Consider the following 23880-nt stretch of genomic DNA (forward strand, 5'->3'; position numbering starts at 1 on the left):
AAGCTTTTCTCTGATTTAAACCCTGCTCTGCTGCAAAAACGTCTTGACTACAAGACAGACTGATACATTGCTATCTATCCGAAACTCCTGGATAGTGAAGCAGCATCTGCATGAAGCTGTGGACTGCAGTATTGTTTGTTTAACACAAGGGCAATATCAGCTGGACGCATGTGCCTGGCATTTTACTCCTCTGAGAGTTATTAGAAGAAGACTGAGCGAGCCCTTGGGATTTCCACCCGGTGCATAACAGGTAAAAAGTGGTAGACAAACATCTTACCTTGGTGGCTGTGTGAAGTCATTGCTGCCAGGTCGGTCAGGTAGACGTCCACGCAGTACGGCGAGTGTGCACCCAGCTCGACGCGTGTGCGCGTGTGTGTGTGTGTGGACTGAAGGACAGATGTATGTCTGTGTGTGTGTTTGAGTTCAAGTACGGATGTGGTTTACAGGATGGTGATCAGGAGCCTGTTAGCCTGCCAGAGCCAGAGCTGGGAGGAGGCGGAGGAGGAGAGTGTGCGTTTGAATGCGTGTTCAGGCTGATCCAACACTCGGGACGGTCAAACGGGAAACAGGAAGCAGACGTCCGGCAGCAGCCAATCTCCATTAGCTTATTGATCCGGTAACTCCAATCAGAGCGGCAACTCACTGTTTAGCACCAACCTGTGGGAGAGGATGAAAAGGACAATGTTTCATTTAAACGCTTCACATCAGAGAGAGCAAAGGAGATACACCAGCTGGCCTGTCACAGATTGGTGCTGTGTGTATGCTGCTCAATATGAATCAATAGGAAACCTTTTTTGCAGGAGACAATACAGCAGAAAGATGCTCTTCACATGGTTTGCACTCCCAGGACCGTGCAGCACATGCAGGATAACAACTGAGCACACGTAAATGCATTAGTAGAAAGTTAAGAACCAATTTCCCCATGATATCATTTCAAAACAGCTCTGATGTACTGTAGTTACATGTATACGGTATATTTATACAGCATATGAACCGGGGATGTCAAACTCGTTTTACATCATGGGCCACTTACAGCCCACCTTGATTTTAAGTGGGCGGGACCAGTGAAACTCTCCTTTCTGTCGCTCTAAAGAAGTTTAACTACACATTTAACCCCTGACACATTTAATTCAAAGAAAACGAGCTGTGATTTCAACGGCACGTTTCATTTTTTTTTTTACATCATAAAGTAATTCTGCTTTAGAAAATAAAAGAAATCTGCCAGCACTACTCTTCACGGCCAAATTGTAAGAAATTAATGTGTAAAATGACAGAAAAAGTTCTGTTAGCTCATTGCCAAGACTTTCAAGAAATTATAAGACAAAAGGTTTTTGCTAATACATATAAAATATCCTGGGTTTTCTTTTTCGTTGGTGTTTTTTTACTGTGAATCTGTTTTAAAAGTCATAAATTTCTATATTAGGTAGCAAAAAACCAAAAACCTTCCTGTCATTTCACTGTTTATCTACTAATTATTTACTTTGGCAGAGTATGAATGACCACAGGGGAAGGTCTTTATCAGCTGTAAAACTTATTAAAATGCATTTAAAAGTCACATTTTCCGAAAGCCATCCAGTGGGCAGGATTGAAGTCTTTGGCGGTTCTATTCTGGGCCCCGGGCCTTATGTTTGACACCCCTGATATGAACAAAGCAGGAGCGGCCCCTAAAAATCCAGTATCGGCCAAACTCTAGTACTCTATTCGATCCAGATATTAAAGACAGTTATATAATCCGTGATATTTACTGTATTGTTATCAGATCTGTACACGAAATGACTGCAAGGATTGGAGCTAGTATCAAAAACAACACGTGCATCCTTTAAATGCCTCTCACACACAGTTATTTACAGCGCGGATCTTATAGTGACTTCCACACGAATGTGCCAGCTGCTGACTGAGGACATATCACTTACATTATAGACAGATTTAGCTTGGTCATCTATAATTGTTGCTATAACTCTAGCAACATGCGTTTATAAGTAGAAGTCATGAGTTAACTGCAGCTAATAAAGCATCTTTTAGGTCTTTTATGGCATAACAACAGATTGAGGCCCAAAAATAGCCAAAGCAAGTCTGCACAATTAATCCTTTCTCATACTTGCAAATAAATCAGCTGCTTAATGAACTAATGGTTTCACTTTGTAAGCAGTCTTAATAAGAATAAACAACTTTCACAACACTGGAAAGTCTTCTGGCTGCAGGTATGCCAAACCCTGGATGAAATCCATCTTAACGCGGATTTGCAAACATTTCCAACCTTAGCAAATCATCAAATCCTGCTCCTAGAAATGCACCGGTGAGTTTTTCAGAGTAAAATACAGAGTTCCAAGAAGTCAATGCAACCCCGGGTTCAATGATACACTGCGAGGAGCTGTAAACCAATCAGGCAATAAATAGCTTTTCCTTGAGATAGCGTCTTTTTGACTGCGGCGCACTGGGGATTTCACAAAATTCCCCAGCAGGATGCACTGCGTTCACAGCAGAAATTGGTGGAAAGATCCCATTAAAAAGAAAAAGAAAATGCTGATTCCGTTATTTGCCTGGTAGGGGGCTCTTCTTTGTTTTTTTTGCAGGTAACTGATTGGTCTTCTTGTTGCTTCTGGAAATATATGATTGTTCTTTTCTTTGTTTACGGAGAGTGGCCCGGATTCCTCGGGCCCGGAGCACGGGTGTCAGATGTAATAACAGCTTGGCCCTAAAGTATCAAGTCGACTTTACTACTAGTACAAAATTCAAGGGGCCAGACTGCCCGGGGGTGAGGTTGAAAGATTTGGCCGCAGAGGCACGAGGGGGTATGGGGGCAGCGCCCTTGTGTGTGTGTGTGTGTGTGTGTGTGTGTGTTCGCAGAGGTCTCAACCGTCCTCTGAAGCAGGATGGGATGTGCATGTGAGCGTGTGTGTACGCATTAAAAGGAAAGGAGTGGGGGTAGGGGGGACTCTCAAGACAAGAGGGCCAGACACTGCAGCCGCAGGACAAATTGCCCCCCCAAACCAGAAAAAAGTCGGTCACTGCACAGCTCACGCACACTTGCGCTTTGTGATGGAAAAGCAAAGCAAGGATTGGTGGAGGGAGGGCACAGGCAGGCAGGGGAGGGTGGGGGGGGGGGACTGTGTGTGTCATGCTGACACTCCAGGGGGGCTTCATGCAACACCAATCCCCCCGGGGCATCTCATCTGTCTCGGGAGGGGTACTCATATGTGTGTGTGTGTGTGTGTATATCCCATAGGCCATTGTCCCTAAAAATGAGCTTGCTTGATGCAGGGTGACAGATCTGGGGAGACAAGCCCTGAAGCCCAAAGTGAGGAAAGAGTGGAAAAAAACAGAGTGATGCTTCAAAATTACACCAGTATTAGCAAAAAAGAATGCATGTAATATAAAAATAACCCTCAAAAGAAATTTAATATGCACATCACAGCTACAGATGACAGCCACAAACGCACAAAAAAGGTGGGTACACACAGTCCCTCCCCCTTTCAGCCCAAACCCAAACTCTCAAACATGACAAACGGCTTCATTCACCTTCCCAAACTAACGTTTCCCTATAAGAACTATTTCGTGCGGAAGGCGACACTTTGAATCGGCCCCTAACACGCTGTTTTGATGTCGCTTTAACGGCTCCGTACGCCCCCATTCACAAAAAAACAGAAAGATTGACGCATGCAGAGAATTACCACCGCCCATCCCGAACCATTCACACACACTCACACACAAACACACACTCACGCGGGCCCCTACCTTCATTTCAAGCAATTTTTTTCATTTCCTCGCCATTAGCACGGGGAAAAGGCGACAAAGTGCGCACGAGCTCAGTGTTTTATCGCGTTAAAGCCTGTGGCTCTATAAATAGCTCAGCAACAATCGGCATAATAAACACCGCCTGCCCCCCCTCTCCACTCCTCCTGCCTCTCCTCTCCCCCCTTCTCTCCTTGTTGCCTACACACTTCCCGCCCGCAATTAGTGCAATAAAACCGTGAAAGATATTTTGTAGCTAAATGGCTACAAGTCGCAAAAAGAAAAGGAAAAGAAAAACATAATAATTTCTACCAGGATTCAGATGTGACTCAGACTCCGAGGGGAGTCGTGTAAAACGTTCAAACGCAAGCGAGAGGGCGAAAGCGAAGATGAGCGGAGTGAAAACTTCAGCCGGACATTGTTTTTCATGAAGCCTGCCTGTGCATCGCATCCCTGCCTTGGATATCAACATCAAAGCGAGGCTACACATTCAGCCACAGCGGCCACAGGCACACCAAAACAGCTCACCTATACACGGGCCAGGAGGAGGCCAGTCGTCCCAGCATGTGTCCCAAAGCGGCTGCCTTTTTTATAAAAAAAAAAAGAAAAAAATTATTTCTCTCCCATGTTAGCACTCCGAGGGTTTTTTTTCTCCTCTTTTCCTGAACGCAGGAGGAGGGGAAGAAAAAAAAATTCATCTCCTGACAGATTCCGCCATACTGGATTTTTGTTACAGCCCCAGCGTCACATGGAGCGCCCCTGCATTCACCAGAGGCGGGGTCAGGCTGATGAAAATGTGATCATCTACGAGCAGACAGCGTGGTATGTATCTGTGTGTGTGTGTGTGTGTGGCAGGTTGGATAAATGCTTGCGATTATGGCCGAGGAAAAGAACTTTTTCTGGGGCGTGTCCTGTATTGTAATATCCGTGCATGCGGTTCCCCGAGCGTCTTATACACTCATTACTTTGTTTTTATAACTTTGTGCAGCTTTATGAGCCAGCTATAGATATGCATGCACACATTTTCCACTTATACTGCGTTTTTATGGAATCACGGGATCATTATTCCCTTCCTGTAGTGCACTATAATTAGACACTATCGCAGTTTGTTGCACCCCCCCCTAAAAATACTGCCTCCAAATGTTGGGATTTATTATCCTTTATTATTACTATCCTGAGGCACCTATGCTACCTTATGGCATTTACCATGATGGTCTGCTCCACGTGATCACAGCTATATATAGCTTGTAAATAACCCATCTTCAAGCCAAACGTTTATGTGTTCATGTGGATGATGACATGTGTATAGACATATGTGTGTACGTATCTATGTTTAGTTATATATGGGCGTGTGTGTGTGTGTTTAATTTTATGCACGGTGAGGAAGCATTGCCATCATTTTGTGATGCTTGCATAATGGCAATAAAGAGTCTTGAATCTTTCATTTTTCTGAGTTGCGATCATTATAGCTCTAATCTGCTCTTTCGTGTTCTGCTGATTGACTTCTATAAATGACTTTTTCTAATAACCTTATCTTAGTTTATAGCAGCTTTATCTGCCTTAGTGTAATTACTACACTCCAAGAAGGTTCTAGTAGTAGCAGTACTGCAGTGCTATTGCAGTAGGCCAATAGAGTTTTAAATTGGTATCTATGTAAGACTAATACTTGTTGCTGCAATAGAACAAGAAGGAGCTTGAAGAACACTGATCTGTAGACAGAGTTCAAGTCAGTGTTAACTGAAATCAAAAGAGGAACGAGACCAAATCCTCACAGTAACCGAACATTTCATAATACGCTATTAAACTATTTATGTTGTAATTACTATGTGACAGCAGTTTTCTGCCTGTAATGCAATATTTCTAGCCTTACTTCAGTTGCTCAACACTATGCAATGGCGGCAAAATGGAACAAACATTTTTATCCAATTCCTGTGCATTGCAACATGAAACGCCCTCCACGCTGCCTGCTCTAATCCAATATGCTTTTATTTCCATCACTCTGTATTTGATTGTGCATCTCAGCAGCCACCCACAGGCAAACCTGCAACACTACTGCCTGCCTCAGCTGACTCAATTACTGTAATATGCTAACCAGTCTCTATATAGGCTACATCTGACGGCGGAGACAGCGTTATTATTCACCAAGTGTGAGTAGACTACAGAGCTCTGCTATGATTTAAGTCTGCTCTAATAACCCTGAGGCTGCTTCGGTGGCTCGCTGAAGTCTACGGAGACGTTTTGGAAAGATTTGATTCTGAAGTTGTTATTCAGGAAAGGAAAGAAGCTCATTTTTTATTTTCATGAACATTGCTCCATCACAAATATTTTCAATACATTTGAAGGAGAAATGTTGATTCTAAATTTTCTAAACTTGTCTAGCAGGCTATCATGTGACGTGCAATAATTTTAGCAGTCATATCAAACAAATAAGCCATTATTTATCTACTATGTAGACGTTTTAACATCTTTGATTTGAATTTTCCCAACATGACTGAACTGTCAATATTTGGGTCAAGTTAAAACCTTCAAATATTTTATCTACCTCCAGGTAGCCAATTACATGGCAGCAACTCAGTGCATTTGGGCATTGCTGAACTTCACAGAAGAGCATCTCTTAATGCACAGGTGTCAAACTCCAGGCCTCGAGGGCCGGTGTCCTGCAGGTTTTAGATGTGTCCTTGATCCTGATTTAAATGGCTAAATTACCTCCTCATCATGTCTTGAAGTTCTCCAGAAGCCTGGTAATGAACTAATCATTTGATTCAGGTGTGTTGATCCAGAGTGTTATCTAAAACCTGCAGGACACCGGCCCTAATGGCCTGGAGTTCGACACCCCTGTATTCACAGTGCCTGTAACCTTGAAGCACATGGGCTACTGAAGCAGAAGACCACACAGGGTGCCACTACTGTCAGCTAAGAACTGGAAACTGAGGCTACTTTTTTCACTCTTTAATTTGTGCAATTTTGGTGAGCCTGTGTGAATTGTAGATGCAGCATAGATCCATGCTTTCATATTGGTCTATGCCAAATTCTGACCCTACCACCTGTCACAGCAGAAATAAAGGATCTATGCTGCCTTGTATCAACAGTTCAGGCTGATGCTGGAGTAATGGTGTGGGGGATATTTTCTTGGCACACTTTGGGTCTCTTACTATCAACTGAGGATAATTTAAACGTCACAGCCTACCTGAGTATTGTTGCTGATCGGGTCATACCTTTATAACCACAGTGTTGTGATTGGTACACAATATATCTTAAATGTGTTAAATTACTCTGTCGTTTATTACTTTTACCTAAGCTCAATTATAGTTTCGTTCCAACTAACAGGCTTTTCAGATAATGCTACTTTTATTTAACACACTCCTTCTTCCTCTTTCAATCTATTTGCACCATTTATAAATTTATAGTACTTTTAATATTGGCTATTTGGCTAGCATTAACGGTTAGCCTACTTTTACCTTAGCCCACTATTTAATGCTTTTGTTGTTATTTTTTTCGTTGAATTATTCACCTATTACATTTTCAAACATAATTAATCAGCCGTTACAAGTTTCAATCTTTCACTCCTTTTAGGTATTTCAGTTGATTATGTGTATAATTTACAAATAATCAACTACTTTAGCTACGTTCTTCTAGCTAGCCTGCTATTTAGCATGCAATATTTTCATCTAATATTAGCGTAACTATTTTAGCGTATATACACAAAATTTGTCACATGCTTTAAATTATTATATATTTTTCTATTTATCTCCAAGTAATTTATAATAATTTACAATTACATAGCATCATATTGGTTGCTGCTTTTATCATTATTAATGTTGGTTGGAGTTGGTTCATTATCATTTTTCATTTACTCTCCTCCTCTACAGGGAGATCAGGGGTCAGGGTCCACCAGCAAGTCCTCATCTTGCTCAAGGGCACCTCAGCAGGGGCAGATGCTTAATTGCCCCAGCTGACCTTCTCTTTCTCACTGTCAAGGTTTTCACTGCCGTCAGAAGACCTTCTTTATTAGTTTTAATTCGGGCCCAGCTTTGTGCTTTGTCCACTACAACTTGCATTTATTAATCGAGGTCGCTCCTCCTTTGCAGCAGGCCCCTGAGGGACAGCTGTATCCATAGCAACAAAGGATGATAATTTGTGGATGAGCTAGGGAGTTTCAGTTACGTAAGGCGGTCGGACTTGGAGGCATCTCTGATATGCTCGTGTAAGGTCTTTGGAGCTGTTGACCTTCTCTCTCTTTATGTATGCAGACATAAGATACATTTAGACATGGCTTTCCAGTTTAATTAATATCTTTCAGGGCCAACTGCAAAACAATACCTTTCTCTACGATATAAAAAATAAATAGAAAATAGAAAGGCAACTACCAAAACTTTTTTTTTTTTTAAAGTAACGTTAAGAGTGAAAAATAATGCTAATGGCTGTTCTGACTAAATGTTTGTACCACATGACAGTCTCTCCAGTAGTTAGAATTACTTTTGTCTTGAGCAAAATGACAGATTTTGTTGGTAGCTGAGCAAATATAATGAATAAACAGCTATGAAAGCTGTGTTAATAAGAAGAATCATGGCTCTCGGTATATTTGGAAGGTAATATGCCCTCATTGTCTCATACTCTGCACACAAGCACAGAGTTTATACTTGTGTTGTCAGGGAGCACAAATTGCTCTTGGACATCTGCATCTGTATTGTTTGTGTACAAGCTTTTGCTGACGCAGACATGCATAAAACACTCAAAAGTGCGTGTACGAGCAAGTGTGTGAGTGAGTGCGTCCAGGGCAATGATCTCAAAGCAGGGATTAGATTGGCTTATATTGCCCAGAGCAGCACATTTGCCATTCAGCGAACACACTCGGGTTGCCAAATCACTGATTGTGTTAACTGTTTTGCATCCAGGGGAGTAGCCATCACCTCCTTCCACTTTAGAGTTTAGGTCATGAGTGCTTCTTTGGAGCATGATGTGTTTAAAAGCATCGGTCCCAAAGAACCTTACATGGTTCTGCCTAAAAAACACAGATCCTGACTAATGCTGTTCCAAAAATACACCATGTTTTTTGGCCAGAGGCTGGGAAGAGGAGTAGTAATCAGGCTAGAAAGTCAACAGGCTGGTGAGCGTGCAGGGCCTGCGCAAACCTCGGCTATGCTACCACAGCAGACACATCACACACGGGCTGTAGACCAGACCACTTGCAGTGCACACACAACTGGCTGTTAGTGGTTTGTGAAGGGAAGCCGTCGTCTCACCCAGCACGGTCCCACATGAGTCAGTCGCAGCGTGCAGACAAAGCTCGCAGACCTCAGTGCCATAAAGAACCTCGCCAGCCATGGAGAAAGCACTTCTGAACATCTTCACACCGCATTTGGCAGCGTGTGATCGGACTGCGCAGCCACAACTTCTAACGTATCGGTGGAATTATGCCGTTTGCAACTTTTTCTCTGTGTGTTAGGTTGCGTGCGTGTAGAAAAAAAAAGACATCAGGCCCTTCCAGGTTTCCTTGAAACAGGAGCGTTTAAGAGAGAAAAGAGAGCAAATGAAGCCATAAAGAGTTCTTGTTAAAAAGAAGCAGAGCCGAGGCTTCTTACAGTCGAGCCAGTTAGTCTAAAAGTTTCCATCAAAGCCACGCTGAGCTGCATGGAGTAATTACCTCTCACACAGCAACAGCTCCCAGGCCTTATTACTGATACTGTTTTTATGTGCGTGTGCATGTGTGTGTGTGTGTGTGTGTAAAAGGTGCATATACTGCACGCGCTCACTCATGGCAGATGAATATGCCTCCATGTCCCATTCAGGCAGAGTGTGCGTTTCCATGTGTGTGTACCTATAAAGTAATAGCACTCCAGCGTGTCCTGCTTTTTAGACATAAACCAGCTTGCTGAGGCGATAAACTGAGAAATGTTGTTATGATGGGTCGCTCTCGGTCTTTGCTGTCCTGATGACGGCAGAGGGGAGCCCACCCAACATGATGTTCCAGAGCATCTGGGTGTTTAAAAAAAAAGGAAAAAGAAAGCAGACTTAAAAGCCTTACCGAAGATCACTCCTAGCAAGAAAAAAAATCCACTATGTGATTTCCAAACCTTAAAAACAAATCAGGCCATTTATTGGCACAGTTCTCAATTCACAAGATAAATCTGAGATATTGTGAGAATCAATAAAGTAATTAGTCTGATCATTTTTGGCTTTTTGGTGGTTATAAATTGGAGCCTTTGATTAATTCTTCTGACATGAGGTCAGATTTACTTATTTTCCTACTGAGCAGCAGTGCTCATTAGCGATCCACATCATTTTCATAAGCAGTGCATGACATATGATCTGTATGAGCTGTAGAAATTCCTGCCTTCTCTTGAACATGATAGAACCACTGGCCTTCTTCCATATTGCCATAAGTGCACACACACAAAAACATAACAAAACTTTCTTTCTAAAATAAACTGCGGCTTTAAATGTGTCCAGATCTGTTTAACTGAATACCTGCAAAAATACCCACTTGTATAGTTTTGTTTCATGCTGGCATTTTAACAATAATAGCAAACTCTTCATGGTGAGCGTATTAGGATGGAGTGGAAATGGACTGCCATATATGCTCACTGACCACTTATTCAGCTACACTTGCTCCACTGTTTATTAACAGTAGTATTGAATCAGCCAATCGCATGCCAGTAACTCCATGCATTTGGGCATATACACATGATGATTTTTACATTACTTTTAATGTGATATGCTTGATATTTTATACATGGCGTTGTTTTTATGAACCTACATCCATTCCCAGTCACAATTATCTCAATGTGCAGGTTTTTGGACAGCAGGAGGAAACCAAAGAGCCCAAAGGAAACTGACCTGGGCATAGCAAGAACATGCAAACTCCACGGCAAAAGGTCCCAGCCCACGAAGACAGAGATTAAAACACACAACCTTCCTGCCGCGAGGCGCCTCCGTAGGCTCTTACATTTGCTTTTTTGAAAAGCAAATGATCTCTAAACACTACATTTCCATCTGAACTGTAGTGAAGTGGGAGCATGAAGCAAACTGTGTGTCCGGCAATTCACATAGCCGGTTGCTTTCCACCGCTGGTGACGTTTCACCTTGAAACCACAACCAAATATCCTGCCCCCCGGCGAACAGGAGCTAGTGGAAAATCTGTCCGTAACCTCCAAACATGTCCTAGTAGCGGCGAGAACACAGGCAAGGCTGCAGAAAGTTTCTTTGCAGCTTATGATTGATGTTTCAGTGAACATCCTGAGACTGCATCACATGTTTTTTTGAGGTCATGTGCTATTTCCTGTTGCTCCTGACCAAAGACTGCATAAACAGTCTAGCAGTAAGCCTGTATATCCACCATCCCAGACTTTATTCAGTTGTATTGTCAGTATTTTCATTTAAGGACCACATGGGATTGAGAAGCTGCTAAGCCTCAAAGAATTTCTACCTGCTCTGTTAAAAGGGGAAAAAAATCAGCAGTTGCCATATTTTGGTATGAGAATGCGTTAATTTGATTACACTGGAAAATATCAGCTCTTGGAAGAGCATTTGCATCATCCTTCCAAAAACAGATGTCAAGCAGCTGCAGTAAAAATGTCCAAAAATGGGATTCATATTCCCAATTTAATCTGACAGCGTTAGAAGCTGCGCATAACCAAAAATTATGCACGTAGGAGCCGAATGAAGTTCTTTTTATTGGCCTGACAGGCCGAAAAAAGAAAAGAGAAAACAGCAGAAATGGATTAGAGAAATAAAGAGGCTGCGACCGGCGTTGTAACTAATGTCATCGAACTTTCCAGGGAGAGAAAGCCTCTTCCAGCCTTAGTCATAACCCAACGGAGAGTTTATAAATCTCTCGCCTGCTGCAGATTTAAAATGTCTAAATAACGTACACCCTGATATTTCCACATCTCGCCACTGCATCATGAGACGGCTGTATTTTTCCAGGCGAAAGCTTGAACACGGAGGGCGCGAGCAGCCAGTAAAACTTATTTGGGCATGCAGTTGCCGAGTCCTGCCAGCAGCATATAGCAAAAGACATAAAACTCCAACCGAAAACCTGATGTAGACAAACTGTGCTAAGTGTTCATAAAATATCTCCAGCCAGGGAATGTTTGACGGAGAGATTAAGGAAGGCAGAGTGGAGCTCTTTTTAAAATGGAGGGCAGCCCTGCTTCGAATGCTTTCCCTGTAGCGTTACTGCATTCTGACATATGCCTTCTGTTTTAATCACAGATAGAAAAATGAGCTTCCGATCATTCCCAAAGCGCACGGAGGTCAGAGGTCAGGCTCAGCTTACGTGAAGCTGATGGGAATTGGGCCTTGTACTTCTTCTCTATGGCACTCCTTTTTAGGTTTGAAGGCTCAAAAGCAGGGAAGCCAATCTCATTTTACATAGTAGGCCACATATAACCCACCTTGATCTTAAGTGGGCTGAACTGGTGAAACTGCCCTTTCAGTCAGTGTAAAGAGATTTAACTACACATTAAATGCCAGAGATGTCTTAATATAGGAAAAGGAAGTGTAATTTCAACAGCATGTCTCAGTTTTTCCACACGATAAAGAAATGTTGCTTCAGTTAATGAAAGAAATCTGTCAGCACGACTCTTTGGGTATACATTGTAAGAAATAAACGTGTAAAATTACAGAAACAGTTCTAGTATCTCACTGCCCAGACTGTCCTGTAATTATAAAATAGAAAGTTTTATTAATTTATAGTCCTAATATTTCCTTTTCTTCTTATTGTTACTGTACTGTTGAAACATTGTGAAAAAGCAGAAACTTTAACTGTAATTAAATGATTAATCTATTACTTAATTACTTTGGTACAGTATGAATGATCGGGGGTGGGGGGTCTTTATTACCTGTAAAAGTCTTAAAATGCATTTAAAAGTCAAAAATTTACACCCTCCTTCATATTTTCTAAAGCTATCCAATCAGCCAGACTGGAGTCTTTGCCAGACTGATTCTGGCCCCCGGGCCTTATGTTTGATACCTATGCTCAAGAACATAGTTCCTGCTGGGTGATCAGAGGGAACATGTTATCTTCAGCTTTAAAACTCCTGCTGTTACAGCCTCACTGAAATAACCCTGAGCAGTGCCCTTTACTGTGCAGCATAATCCAGCCTAATACAGTCACATTGTGTGTCATAAAACATAAACCTAATTATGATTAGCCAACAGTCAACACTGTTTTATGGAAACTCCAACTCTGTCAGAATATCATAGAAACACATATAAATGAAGGCTAAAACTCCCAGTCTGCATCAGTTTCACTGGACAACACCACAGTAAAATGTACTACCACAACAATAACAATAACATCACAAATTAATTTTCCGGCAAACCAAAATCTTGCTTCACCTCCTGAACCTGTAATAACAGGAGCATGAATTACAGTTTTGTGACCCTGCGTCAAGTGTTTCACTAGAAGGCAAACTGAGGTTTAATCATGCAGGGAAATAAGTGAAAGGACAATCAGTCAGGGCTGATTATACAGCTACAATGAGGAATACGCCACTGCGATGTTTTAGGTGGACACCGAAGATTGTCCTTGTAAGGATGTTTAACTTTCATGTTTCTTATGGAAAAATTCTAAAATGTGTAAAATATCAAATGTGCCGTTGATAAAAATTAAGAATGGGAATTACTTGTGTTACAACAGGATCACAATATTTAGTGGCAAGTTATTCTGTGATACTCTATACATTATAAGACAGCAGCATTATCTGTGTAACAGGGAAAATGACACTTGTAAAATGGGAAAAAAAGAAAATATGTATTAAGTTACTGCATTGTGATATTAGTGTGCTTACTTTATCATCATAACACAGTTTTAATATTGTATGTTACTTAATATGGTGTCAGTACAATTAATCAGTTCTCTAAATCACTTTCATTTTTTTTTTCTACTATAACTCAGTTCACTTTACTTTCTTTCTCCAAAATGAGTCATGAAGTTCTAATTCTATTTAGCCAAACTGGTGATATTTGGCATATCAATAAGTTATAACAAGAAGGATCCATGTAATATATTGCTGTATGGATATTTTGTCCCACCCCTACTGGTATTGCTAAAGACAGACAGTAATAAGGACATAACTGAGCAGCTAATACAATAAGTGAAAAGAACAAAATGAATAAACAGATTCACAGACAAGCATAATCTAGAAAACAGTAAATAATTATTTCTAAAGGTTTAGGCTGATTAATTTGTTTTATGTACACAAATATCTTTTTGTGGACTTTCCATTTGGGATTATCTAGTTTTAACATAAACCACTTAATACTCTTAATGCAGTGCATGTTAGTTAGTTAAACATATAACAGGTAACCACTGTGTTTCATTAGTGCGTATTAACTGCTTGTTTATACACTTTAAAATAGCTTATGCTTGTTACCCATCTATTTGTATGTTTTTTTAAATGGAGATTTGATTTTAATATGACTAGAATATACTTGGATAGTAAAATAATATTTGTAGTTAGTATTACTGTCAAATATTGGTCATATTTTCTTCTTTGAAACTGACAAATCATGATTAGTGCTTCGAATGTGGTTCAAATTATTATAAGGCCTACTGCTGCTGCTAATACTGATGCGACTACTAGTAGATATTTTAAATAAAATCTATGTGAGAATTTTAAAACAGTAAAATCGGTAGAAATATAAGATTAACTGACCTAATTTTGGGTCTACAGACTTTTTAATCATTTATTTTCAATAAACTGCTATTAATACAGTGTGTAGTGTCCCCATGACCATTAAAATTATTTGATTTTATCCATAGAAAATTAAGTAAAAACTAAACTAAACATAACTGTACAAATAAGTCTTCTCAGACATTTCAAGATGCCCACAGGGACTTTACTATACACTTACTCGTATTAAATTACTAATTTAAATTTTGCTAATCCTGCCGTTCAGCCAGTATTTTCCCGGGACGTTGTCGTAATTTTGCCAATGGCGCCATCTTTCGGATCATATAGTAAATGACGCTTTATCCGAGCGACTGTCCTACGTCATAACTATGCGCCAGTCTCTCTAGTCTCGACAACGTGACGAAAACATGGGGAGTCAGTTTTCCTTCTGACAGATAGTTTCTTCTTTCTGAGGTCCTCGCGCCACTTAAACCGACATTTGAGAGTCAGAGTGTCATTTTGAAGCTTGCTGGGAGCTGCAGAGCGCGAGGCCGTTCAAACGTCACGTGAACCGAGCTTTTTTTGCGGTTGTTTTGCTAGCAGCATGGATAACTCCGAGGAAAGTGCCATTGAGCTCCACGGGGATGAGGAAATTATTGAAGTCATCGACCTGAACGACACGGAGCCTGGCCCAGGTGGGTCTCGGCAGCACCTGTTCCGTCTCCTCTCCCGTGACAGGCGGGGCAATAGCAGAGATAGATCAGGTGACCGTCATGGGCTGTGCTCTTTCTCTCGCAGATGATTTGGCTGATGACTTGGAGGACGTCGACTTCGATGACGCGGGAAACGCAGGTGATGACAATGACGGCTGGGAGACTGAGGACGAGATGGAGGCTGAGGCAGAGCAGGACGACAGCGATCTCACCTTCTCCAAACACACCGGTGAAAACCTCCCTCGTGTCTCTGCTGCTGCTGCTCTCTGATTACTCCTGGCTGCTTAAGGTTTAAAAAGGTCTGACCCCCTTTTTTTTCTTCCCAGGCTCGGTGTTCTGTGTGAGTTTGGACCCAGCGACCAACAACTTGGCTGTGAGCGGAGGGGAGGATGATAAGGCCTATGTTTGGAGGGTGAGCGATGGGGAAGTTCTGCTGGAGTGCGCAGGTGAGTGTAGAGATCAGAGATGATCACATAAAGCTTTTTACCATGGCAATTAAAACATAAGCACCAGCACAGCATGGTTAAAAGAACAAAATGTGTGAGAGTTTAGTTACAGTTTGATTTGGCTTCGTTTGTGGATGCAGGCGGGGAGCAAACATGGGTGTCTTTACAAAAACCCTTCCTTTCCTGCTTTTCCAGACTTAAACACAATCCTGGTATTCTCAAATAAAACAAAAACAAAATAAAATAACAACCCCCCCCCGGGTAATTAGCATTTCCAATTACTCTGGGAAATAGGCATCATAGCAGATGCTAACAAGGGTGGGAGAAAAAATTGATACAGCACAGTATCGCAATTCTTTTTTTTTTTTTTTTGTATCAATTTGGGCTTGGCTGTGGCTCAGAAGGGTGAACAGGTTCTGTATGTCCAAGCTTCCTTAGTCAAGATGCTGAACTCGAAACTGCTGCTGGTGCATCCATCAGAGTGTGAGTGAAGGCAAATCCTCAGAGGCAGACTAAAGCTCTGTATGAATGTGTATGTGAATGGCTCAATGTGGCTTTGTGTGCTCTTTTGGAGTAAAAACGCACTAGTGCATTTATTTGCATAGGCCTGAGCACTGTGTTGACATCAGCCATGTGTGAAATGTGTCCACACGAGTATTTTCAGATTGTTTACATAAAGCTGTGGACACACTGTGATGTCTCAAATGGGCAGGAAAATGGCCAAGTGTCTTTTCTGTCGACCTCAAGCAAAATGGGAAAAAAATCATCATGTTCATTAAGCTGCTCTTTGCCCTCTGATCCTACACAGGTCACAAAGACTCAGTGACGTGTGCCATGTTCAGCCATGACTCCTCCCTGGTGGCGTCCGGAGACATGAGCGGCTTGATTAAAGTCTGGAAAGTAGAAACTAAAGAGGAGATCTGGTCCTTTGAAGTGGGAGATCTGGAGGTAAGGGTATGACTCTGTGTGTGTCTGTGTGTGTGTGTGTGTGTGTGTGTGTGTGTGTGTGTCTGTGTGTGCGCGCACCTCTGTGGGCTATGAGAGTGCTGAAAGAATTTATAAGGACTAAAGAGAAGATGATTGCTCTGACTGAGAATCTGTGTGAGTTGCTCTTTTCTCAAATTGTACAACCTACAGTGATTATAAAGTCCAGTAACTTGCCACTACAAACAAATGCAGTGGAGGAAAGTGTGTGTGTGTGTGTGTGTGTGTGTGTGTGTGTGTGTGTGTGTGTGTGTGTGTGTGTGTGTGTGTGTGTGTGTGTGTGTGTGTGTGTGTGTGTGTGTGTGTGTGTAATAGCTGTTGCTTTCTATCTCAGTGGTTAGAGTGGCATCCCTGTGCTCCTGTGCTGCTGGCGGGAACGAATGATGGCAGCGTGTGGATGTGGAAGATCCCCGCAGGAGACTGTAAAACCTTCCAGAGTCCTGCCTGTCAGGCCACCAGCGGCAAAATCCTCCCTGATGGTGAGAGATGGGATACAAAAAGTCACCCCAAACAGTACCCCCAAAACCTCCCCACTTTTAACCACCTACAGTTAGAAAATTCTGTGTGAAAGCAGCTCTTGCCGTTATTTTGTATGCTATAATTTTATGGATGTGGTTTTAAATGGATAAAACTGTCATTTTGTGCACTGTTTTACCTTTAATGCTCCTCAGTTCTCAAAAGTCATGTAGTATTAGGGCTGTGCGATATGACCAAAATTTCATATCCCGATATAAGGCATTTATCGTCCCAACAACGATGTATAATAACAAAAATTTTACATTTTCTGTAAATTCTGTGAATCTCGGGCAACTCAACTTGCCTGAAGTGCTTTCAGCTGGGCGCCGTGCGTTACATAAGTTGAAATGGCCTCAATTTTCTTTGTGAGTATTTATTACACGGCGTGCTGCGGGGAAAAGCCTGTTCTAAGCTTTATTTATTTTTTTTACCACCTGACGGCTCTTTTTAGCTTCTCATGCGTAAACACTCTGCATTCTATTTCACTTGATTCAGTTTATTTTGAAAAATCTCAACAGGATCTTCAGCTTTATTGTGAAAGGTTTATGTGGAAAATAAACATGCGGACTGCGGAGCCACGCGATGGTTTTACCGTCGTTGTTGCTAATGACAACGCATAAAAACAATCGCTTGTCCGTCTGTAGTGTGGCTATATTAGATATAAGAGGAAGAGAGAACTTAAGGAAATTATACAGTGACCATCAAAACGATGAAAAAATATTGCCCTAAACAGTTGATTTTGCGACACCACGAAACAAACGATAGCGTAATATGAAACGATAGACGTTTTCATATCATCATCTGATATATATCGTTATATCGAACAGCCCTATGTAATATATATTTTCTCTTCCAGGTAAACGGGCTGTGGTGGGTTATGAGGATGGAACAGTACGCGTGTGGGACTTGAAGCAGGGAAATGCTATCCACGTCATTAAAGGTGGGTCTGACACATAGTTTCTTTTTATTATTAAGGTGATTTGTGAGTTTAATAAATAAGAAAACATATTAAGTTTTATCTTGATTATATGGCCAGATGACGGAGGTGTGTTTATGAAAGAAGGTGTGTTATTGTGCATGTCATGTCATGGTGCTGTTATGACTCCAGGGGGAGTTACAGCTGCCTTTAGTTTAATAGTTTAGATTCTGGATGAAAGGAGTCTCGGTGCTCTTTCCCACATTAAAGTTACATATAAACAGATGAAAAGCAATAAAAGTAGCAGAGAGTAATACATATTTGTTGAGTTATGGCTCAATAAAAACAAACGGCAAAACTAAGATCTTCTGTAAATACATTTTGTAGCTTGTATTTGGAGAAAGTTGTTTAACATGTGTAAACAGTTGTAAACAACTAGGATGAGCAGCAGTAGTAAATGTTGATCATAATTCTTGGTTTAAAACAACAGAACTGTGTGAATGTCTTTCCTGCATTTCTTTATATTTTCTTTCAAGGAGTCAGACTTTCTTGTTATTTGTCTTAGTAATAGACAAGTAATGGTTTTCCTCTTTCAAAGTTTTTCTTTGGACATTGGCTTTTTGTTTTCTCACTCATTTTCTTTTTTCCCCATATATTTTTATTGAAATTTTCTGTTGTACAATACAAACAAATATTTGAACACCCTCACATTCACACACTCTTCCGGCATAGTGCAATGGCTCTTCTGGCTTGAAGTAGTCCATAGTCCAGTAATTTTGTGGGGGGGTTTTTTCGGATTGCTTAAATTCCCTTGGGTATATTCCAAGTACACAGAGTTTACCTTTTAAAGGGATTTTTTTACCTTTAACATTTCAGACAGACATTTGATAAAGTCTTTCCAAAATTCCTGTTCTCACTCATTTTCAGTCTAGTCTTTGTCCCTGACTATTTTAAGAGGAATTTTTCCAAGCCCCTCATCACTGAATCATTTAAACATAAAAAACGCAGCTCACGCAAGGGATGAACCAGCAATGTGTCAACTAGTTTTACATGTCCTTTATGTTTAGTCACTTTGTTATTAGCAGTGTTTCACAGAAATGCATCAGTTGTTCTATTTCTGTGGCTTACTCTAAGAGAAATGGCAAAGATGATAAAGTTTGAAATTAAATTGTAGTTTTTGCGCCAACAAGGCGATTCCCAAAGAGCTATTAGGCGACTGTTTGGTACATCTCAGCATGGTGTGCAGTGTGTCCTATAAATTTAAGAAGACTTGACAAGTGGAGGATAGGAGAAGTGGCAGGCCCAAAAAAATCATCTACAGCAAATAAGCAGCATGTGGAAGTCAAGAAACTGAACGTGAGAAAGTGGCAGGTCTTACAGAGTGAGGCATCCAAAAGGACATCAGACGAAAGATACAACAGTGAGTGTCTACAGCCATCTGTATAACACGGTAGAGGCTGTGTCATGGTTTGGGTCTGCATTTGCATTTCTATCTTGAAAGCCTCTTTTTGCCAAGAACTTCATTTTTACAGCATGGCAGTGATCCCAAACACACTGGCAGTGCAGTAAAACCACTATGAGTCATGGATTGGCCTCCCCAGAGCCTGGACATCAACATTATTGAAGCAGTGTGGGATCATGTTGACAGAGAACAGATCGTTTTTACCCGTTTCTTTTTTTCTTTTTCTTCTAGCAGAATATAAAGAAGTGAGCGGTGCTTCAAGACTTTTACTAAGATGTATGTAGTTTATGCTGTTTGTCTCCTAACAGGTCAGGATGGACACCAGGGGGCGCTAACCTGCCTGGCTTGCAATAAGGACGGCTCTCTGATGCTGACGGGTTCAGTGGACGGCTGTGCAAAGCTCATCAACATCACTGCGGGAAAGGTGGGTGCCACAGCCAACCAATACCAAGCAGGCAGGAAGTGTAGTGAAGCAGCTGCTTCCTGTGTCTGACCTACGTGTCTGTGTGAAGGTGGTCGGCACGTTCTCTGTGGAAGGAGGCAAAGGAAAAGACTCAAAAGACGAAGAAGAATCCAACTCTGTGGAATCTGTGGGATTCTGCAACATGTGAGTGGGCTGCACACTCTCAGTAATACGGAAACATATCAGAGCCTCAGCTCCCCCTCAACCGTTTCACCTTTGTCGCCCTTTCCAGCCTGCCGCTCATCGCTGTCGCGTACTTGGACGGGACTCTGGCCATATATGATCTCTCGACACAAGCCCTGAGGCACAGATGCCGGCACGAGGTGAGAAGCGGCAGACAGCGGGACAGTTTGTGCACGTTTAGTCTGGTCCCGCCTGTGTTCATACTCATCTACGTTCCCTCTGTGGGGAGGCTTTGCAGTCATATCAGAAATCCTCCCAGGGTTAGGGAGGTTTGTTTGAAGGGATGTTGCTTGAGTGCAGATAATGTGAAAGGGAACATTCAGTCAGGAAGTCTTTCTTTGACAGTTTACCGAAAAAGGAGCTAAAAACATCAACTCTCTTTCCTCCAGCCTGTAATAATCATTTACTCATTATGTTACCTTAAAATAGACGTTGGTGTCGCCTTTGCCTGTTTTCATTGCTGTTTGTGTTTCTCCAGGCTGGCATCGTTCACCTGCAGTGGGAAGAGTCTTCTTCTGTGGTGTCCACCTGCAGTTTAGACGGCGCGCTGCGTTTATGGGACGCTCGTTCAGGCAACATGGTGGCTGAGTACAAGGGCCACACCGCAGAGATCCTGGACTTCACTATGAACAGGTAAGACAAGCAACAGCACACTGCCCGGACTGTGTGCCCTGCTCAAGGGCACTTAAGTGCATTAGAAATTAGGGATGTGAGGAAGTAGTCTTTCATGGGGAGGCAGCAGAAAAGCTAGTTGTTCTTATTTTGTGAATACATAACACTGTTTCTGGCTGTGAGAAAGTATTTCCGACCTACCAAAGTTACTCCAAGAGCACATCAACGACTCATCCACGAGATGACAGAAGAGCCCAGAACAACATCTAAAGAACTGCAGGCCTCACTTGTCATGTTTGAGGTCAGTTCATGATTCAACAATAAGAAGACTGGATAAAGATGGCTGCTTCGCTGGTTCAGGACAACTTGCCGTAATTGATGCAACCATGAAATCTGCTCTCTACCAGAAAATCCTGAAGGATGAACTGAACGGCCATTAGGCCAGTTATTAGGTTTAAAGGGCATGTACTTATTCACACAGGACCAGGTAGGTTTGGGTATTTTTTTTCCCTTTAATAAATGATATAATTTAAAACTGCATTTTGTATTTGCTATCTTTGTGTAATATTAAAATTTATTTGATGATCTGAAACATGCAAGTGTGAGAAGTATGCAAAAAAACTAAGAAATCAGGAAGCATTGCATAGTACATGCTTTTATACAGGAAGCTGTTTTCGTCTCTTTTCTCTTTTTTTTTTTTTTTTTTTTTTTGTTAAGCTTCAGTCTGCATCATCTGATATCTAGCAAATACTCTCACTGCTGCTTTTCACAGTACCTTAGAAGTCATTGTCTCATAATGGGCCTGTGTGACTGTTTAATTTAATTACATACTTTCACCGGACACTTTATTATGAGGTACACCTTGCTAGTACTAGGTTGAATACCTTTTGCCTCTTCAGTTTTTCTGCAAAACACCTGTCGACAGTTGGGTTTCTCTCTTTCAGTTTGTTCATTTTCTTCCAATCAATTAGAAAAATGGCAGCAGAAGAAGCAGTAGCTTCTAGAAAGGTTTAGTAGGGAACGGCAGTGTGGTACAGGTCAGCCACGGTTGAGCAGGAGTTATGACATGCTGTTGTGTCAGTGTCCATATATAAATGGACCAAAGTTTTTGTTTTTTTTCCTGTATCCTGACACATTTTCCAATTTATAGTTATAATTGACATTATGTGTAGACTTTCAGCTTTCATTTAAGGGTATACACGTTCAAATTAGATGAAATGTTTAGGAGTTTCAGCTCCTTAACTTGTGCCACCCTCTTTTAAAGGGACCAAAAGTAACTGGAAAATTGACTCAATGGCTATTTCATGGGCAGGTGTGGCCAATTCCTTTGTTATGTCATTATCAATTAAGGTTTGGTGCTTACATTTGAAAGATTTTGCTGTGAACAGACAACATGAGATCAAAGGAGCTCTGCATGCAGGTAAAACAAGCCATCCTGCAAAAACAGAAAAAAAAAAAAAAAACATCTGAGAAATTGCTGCAACATTAGCAGTGCCGAAATCAGTTTGTTACATCCTGAGATGGAAAGAAAGCACTGGTGAACTCAGCAACTCAGCAAAGACCTGGATGTCCAAGGAATCCAACAGTAGTGGGTGATCACAGAATCATTTCCATGGTGGAAAGAAACCCCTTCACAACAGCCCACCAAGTGAACAACAATCTCCAGAAGTTAGGCGTATTGATATCCAAGTCTACCGTAAAGAGAGAAGACTGCATGAAAGTAAATACAGAGGATTCACTGCAAGGTGCAAGCCGCTCATGATGCAAGAATAAAACGCCTAGATTGGACTTCGCTAAAAAACCCCCATCTAAAGCCAGCACGGTTCAGGAAAAACCAAGACAACCTCTACCAGAATTGATGTCAAGAAAAAAGTATGGAGGTGGTGTGGAACAGCTCATGATCCAAAGCAACCACATCATCTGTAAAACACGGTTCTGTTCTGGGAATTTCCCACCCTCCCACTGTATGTTGATGTTTTTGATGCTGCTCTTTTCCACTCTGGTTATCCCCGTGGAAAGCCAGAGGTGAAAAGAGCAGCAGCAGAAAGACCCCACAGTGCACAGCTGACGTCACTGATGACAGACAGCAGGAGGAGCAGATGAGGTGGTTTGTAAAGCTACTTGTAGATGCATATCAAATTACATCACGAGTCCCCCCCCAGTTTGAGATTTTCCAGTTAAAGGCACTGAGATCAGCTTCAGCTCCAGGAATACAGATGAGTGTGCGTTTGAGCTGCTTGAACTGATGCTGTCCCTGATTGGTGGTATTAAAAAAAACAGTCTCCTGCATACAGCCCGGTTACGAGGATAATCTGCCCGAGTCTGCCTCCGTATGCTTTTTTTTTTTTTTTTTCTTTGCTGAAAGTGAAGATCCATCATTGTCAGTTTCACATTTTGTGATGAATTACCATGGAAACCTGCTTATTGTTTCATACCTTTTTAGGTTCTCCCGTGGTGACGAATAACTCAATAAGCAAATGGCTGAAGTTGCAACGCAAAACTCGGCTTGCCCAACTTGTTAAATCACTGAACTATTTATAATAAAAATCTATGTGAACTCAGCCAACTGTGAGCAGGGTTCAAGTAAATATTTACTGTTTGTTTCCACTGTCTCTTAATCACATCCTGGCTGTCCTCGTGTCTCCGCAGGGAAGCCACTCTTGCCGTAACCGCTTCAGGAGACAACCAGGTGAAAGTCTTCTGCCTCCAAAGACCTGATCGGTAAAAGTCGAGACAAAAGACAAACAAAAGAGAAGAGAGAATATTTTAGGAGATGAGACTTTGTTTCCATTCATCTTTCTCCTCAGGATGTTAAAATGCTCTCTTGTGTGCTCTTGGATGATTCTGATCTGATTTTTGTTGTAGGACTGTAGCAACCAAAAGATTATTATTCTTTTTAATTTTTTTTGTCCTCATAGCACTTCACGTTTGCTTCATGGGCAGATGTTTAAACCTCTTGAAGTAACTCTGAGATTCTTTAAAACAAACTGTTCCTCACTATTTTTGTCCCAGAACACTTGTTCATGATAAGAAAGTCAAAGCGTTGATGACATCTCCTGTTATGTTCTGTCCTCCAAATGAATTTAGAGATCAAATGATACAAAGAGGATGATGTGTGTGGTCTCAGCTCTCAAACACAGATTTTTTTCATGTAAACTGAACTGTAAATACAAAAAATAAATAATATACTTTCTTCTTGGTAACCCTTAGAACTTGTTTCTTGTGTTTGCTCCA

The 23880-nt window shown here is 41.5% G+C and overlaps 2 protein-coding genes across 3 annotated transcripts in view; one reads left to right on the forward strand and one right to left on the reverse strand.

The window, feature by feature from the left end:
• LOC116323110 (histone deacetylase 4-like) overlaps positions 1 to 4551 on the reverse strand; it is a 90673-nt gene extending 86122 nt beyond the window's left edge. For both annotated transcript variants that reach the window (XM_039606759.1, XM_031743369.2), the window contains exons 1-2: positions 4261 to 4551; positions 278 to 657 (exon numbers count right to left, since the gene is read on the reverse strand). In XM_039606759.1, coding sequence (XP_039462693.1) covers positions 278 to 299 — 22 coding nt within the window. In that variant the 5' untranslated portion in view covers positions 300 to 657; positions 4261 to 4551. The remainder of the gene's footprint in view (positions 1 to 277; positions 658 to 4260) is intronic.
• Positions 4552 to 14738: 10187 nt separating this feature from the next.
• LOC116323118 (angio-associated, migratory cell protein) lies at positions 14739 to 23855 on the forward strand. The gene is made up of 11 exons (XM_031743378.2): positions 14739 to 15046; positions 15150 to 15293; positions 15391 to 15510; positions 16319 to 16458; positions 16829 to 16973; positions 17867 to 17950; positions 19697 to 19812; positions 19901 to 19995; positions 20084 to 20174; positions 20513 to 20667; positions 23296 to 23855. Exons 1-11 carry the CDS (start codon positions 14956 to 14958, stop codon positions 23369 to 23371), a joined length of 1257 nt encoding a protein of 418 aa, XP_031599238.1. The 5' UTR covers positions 14739 to 14955; the 3' UTR covers positions 23372 to 23855.
• Positions 23856 to 23880: the final 25 nt, after the last annotated feature.

Source organism: Oreochromis aureus, linkage group 23 (assembly GCF_013358895.1).
Source record: "Oreochromis aureus strain Israel breed Guangdong linkage group 23, ZZ_aureus, whole genome shotgun sequence".
Classification (NCBI taxonomy): Eukaryota; Metazoa; Chordata; class Actinopteri; order Cichliformes; family Cichlidae; genus Oreochromis; species Oreochromis aureus.